The 3747-nt window shown below is 38.1% G+C and overlaps 1 protein-coding gene across 1 annotated transcript; it reads right to left on the bottom strand.

Moving 5' to 3' along the window:
* Positions 1 to 998: 998 nt before the first annotated feature.
* Positions 999 to 3747, bottom strand: LOC110460737 (potassium voltage-gated channel protein Shaw-like). The gene is made up of 2 exons (XM_021513840.1): positions 3075 to 3747; positions 999 to 2419 (listed from the first exon to the last, which is right to left on the bottom strand). Exons 1-2 carry the CDS (start codon positions 3549 to 3551, stop codon positions 1562 to 1564), a joined length of 1335 nt encoding a protein of 444 aa, XP_021369515.1. The 5' UTR covers positions 3552 to 3747; the 3' UTR covers positions 999 to 1561.

Below are 3747 nucleotides of genomic sequence, written 5' to 3'. Positions count from 1 at the left end.
TGTTAGATCATTGTTACATATGTGATATCATTGTTACATTTGTTATATCATTGTTACAAGCGTTATATCATTGTTACATGTGTTTATCATTGTCACAAGTGTTATATCATTGTCACAAGTGTTATATCATTGTTACACATGTAACTACATTCAATCATTTTAAGTAAATAAATGACTCCAAAATTTCACTTCAAAACAGACTCCAACATTCCTCTCCACGACTCTACTCCATACTGTACATGGTGCCTGTACAAACGGGGTATCTCATATGCTACACTAATATAATTAATAGACAATGTGAAGTATGCTTACAGTCAATAAATTAAAAAAAGGTTCTTAACAGAGACTTAGAACTTACCTAGTTTCTTGAGTACTGGTACTCTATTAAGAGAGTATATGTTCCTAATTTGGGAAATTTCTCCCTTTTCAGTCACTTAACTTGATGGGAATGTATTGAAGTGGCCTGTTGTCCTATAACTGCCATTCCAATAGCACATCCTGTCCATGAGTAATTTATTCCACAAACGACTGGTTGATGAATATTTGATGACTGACCAACATGTATCATCCATTGATGGTCTATTTGTAAATACCTAACCATTGTATGTATAACAAAGTATAAGCAAGTGTCCCGAGTATACAGTTAGGTCTATTCTGTTTAGTGGTGATGCTTGTACCTATACAAAATGCATTATATGACGAAACAAAAGCCTAACTATTTTAAATGCTATTATAGTTCATATGTATTCTTATCATTAAAAAAACGGATATGACGCCCGACATATATACATATTATAAAGTATGTATGTATGTATGTATGTGTATGTATGTATGTGTGTGTGTGTATGTATGTACGTATGTAGGTATCTGTAGGTGCATACATGAATGTATGAAAAGTTTTGCATAGTCGTAGCAGTCTATTAACTACATACGCGATTGTATCGACACATAATCCATTGGTTGTAATTCAAATAAAGGAAATACGCATACAACGTTTAATAGTATTTTAATTTGGTGACATTTAATAATACATAATGATATATACGGCAAAGACAATATCAATACAAAATACTCAAAACAATGATACATCATGTCAAATCAATATCAAAGCTACCTTGTCCATGTCAAAAAGTATCCGAGGAATGCGTTCCAGCCTAGATAAAATAGACCTACGTTAATGCAGGTAACTGTGATCAGAAAGTTTTGATGAGCTGGCTGTATAACGCATATCTACGTATTGGGAAACTAAGTTTATTATGAAACTTTTATCATAGCCAGTCATGCAGCACAATTCGCTGTGTCCTCCATCATGGAAATGTGGCTATACCAACTCCATAACGACAGTAAGATCCCTTCGTGTCTATAGGCTTACAATTACGTTAGATATAAAGGTATCGGTCATAAATTACAAAGTAGTAAAAACATAAAAGAATTATTGGTGTTGATTCATAAAAAAGCGAATTATATATAATTATCAAAATACATTGAAAGCAAGCAACCTATTCAACATTATTAAGTGATTATGGAGTTAAAATAAACCACTTTAATCTTAACTTCCGTTTTACCTCGGAGGTACGAGTTCAGTGCTGATTCTGGTTTTCTGTTCGTTGCCACACTTATCATCTTGGTCAAGTAGCTCCTGATAGCAAGCTCTGTATTTACTGAAACTATAAAAGTCATTAAATGTCGATGATGTCACAGCAACCGGAAGTGCAATAAGAACGATTCCAGTGATTGCACATACCACCCCAATTACATGTCCTAGCGGTTCTGTTGGGTAGTAGTCTCCGTATCCGACCGTCGTCATGGTGATAACTGCCCACCAGATGGCGAAGAGCGCATTGGGAGGGGACGTAGGGGAGTCGCACGGTAGCTGAGCACTGTACAACAGGACAGCAAAGACAATAGCGGCACAGGAGAACGTCATCAGAAGGATGCACAGCTCGCGCGTGCTCGTGACAACGGCCAGCATCAGGATCTTTACACCACAATTATTGGATATTAACCGAAACACACGAAACCCGCGAATTGCCGTGAGGAGACACACTGGCATGACGATTGCCATCGTATGATCGTGAGAAAAGAATGCATTGGGTTCCGTAATGACACTGAATGACATCCAAGTTCCCACCCATGCCACTAGGTCTGTAACGTTAAGGAAATGCTTCATAAAGAACATCCGGTTCGGGCACGTGATAAATCTTAATATCCAATCAATGGTCAAAAACGCATTTGTGATCGCTTCCAAACAGATGATTGACAAATGCGGTGTCGTATTCCAATACATACGTAGCGCCTTGGAAGTGTGGTTTTCAAATGTGGCCGGTTCCGGGTTGTCGAAGCGCACTGCACTGACTGTTTGTAACAGCAAGAGGACAGTGGACAGAATGATGGTCAGACAGACTAGTGCGTGGAACACCTAGCAGACAGAAGAGAGAGAACGATGTATATTCAAAACATTCAACGATACAGGTTTTCTATCTAGAATATTTACATGGTCGTTATAGTTTCGCGGTAAACTATGACCATACAAACGTAATTGTACTGAGGATTAAGGTAGAAAAATCCGGATACGGTTCTATTTCAAGGTAGTTGTGTATCTTAAAAGTAGTGAACCTCGTATCACGAAATATCTTTTAATCCTAAATATAAACAATTCACAAAAAACATGTCACGTTTAGATTTTTCCTGACAAAGCATTCACTGTTTTAGGGATCTGCTCTCGTGAAAAGTCACAATTTTCAATTCACTTTTTTTTAACCATACTTCATTATAAAGGGCAAAAATGACGTACAAATGTACACAAATAATATCGATATCAATACAAATAACAAAACAAAACCAGCATGACTATAAACTAAAACATCACGAAAACCAGTACAAAGATGATACAAAGGAGTAAACAAAGTCGTAGTTGGAACTCATCAGCATTGACTGGAAATAGGAAAACGTTACATATTATCAGTAAACAGAACAACATAACAAATATATAGGCAACATGTCGAGTATGTAATTAACAACACCGATAATACTGTGTAAACAACGCTACACTGCACTAGGTCAATTTATTGTACCTTTGCCGACGTCGAAGAATTGAAGTCGTGAAGAAATTTCCACATCCGGGATCTCAAACTGGACGCCTGTGTCAGCTTTGGTATGGATGTCCAGCTACAGCATCGGTCACGCCGCTGGACACATGGGATGTATTTTAGCAACTGTTGGATGGTGTTCATGTCCTCCGTCGATTGAAAGAACGTCTTCCAGCAACATTTCTCAATGTGTTTGCCAGGTATACCCCAGAACGCTAACTCATCTCGTACACGTCCTGCGCAAACGGTCGTCGGCACGTGAAGCTTGTTGGTGACAAAATAATCCAAAACTGATTCAAACACAGACGCATTTCTGTCGAAAAAATACTCCTGTCTTTCGGCGTTATAGTACTTAGATTGTTCATTGAGATTGAGAAGTGGGGAGGTAAGGAGAATATTCCGAATATTGGAAGCGTCCGTCATGAAAACAGTGCCCCGAACGTTGATGGTTATAAGGTCCATAGCTCCAGGATTAAGCTGTTCCTAGTCTGTCACGATAAACAGTGATCAACGGAGCAACGCCAAGAAGTTACGATCGCACCGATCAACAAACACAACTATAGGAATATAGACAATGAATTATGTAGCAGATGGCAGGCATAATAAGCAGTGATGCTCTATAGATTGGCCCGCTGACATATAAACTAATACAGTATGC

This window comes from Mizuhopecten yessoensis, unplaced genomic scaffold (assembly GCF_002113885.1).
Source record: "Mizuhopecten yessoensis strain PY_sf001 unplaced genomic scaffold, ASM211388v2 scaffold10477, whole genome shotgun sequence".
NCBI lineage: Eukaryota > Metazoa > Mollusca > Bivalvia > Pectinida > Pectinidae > Mizuhopecten > Mizuhopecten yessoensis.
Note: the sequence above shows the minus strand (reverse complement) of the source record. Positions and strands in the feature narration are given on the sequence as shown.

What these genes read in the sequence shown, in the direction of transcription:
- LOC110460737 (XM_021513840.1), bottom strand. Translation starts at nt 3,551, where the DNA reads ATGGACCTTATAACCATCAACGTTCGGGGCACTGTTTTCATGACGGAC. An exon ending in ATTCTTCGACGTCGGCAAAG is followed by an intron (nt 2,420 to 3,074) that starts GTACAATAAATT and finishes TCTGTCTGCTAG; the next exon opens with GTGTTCCACGCACTAGTCTG.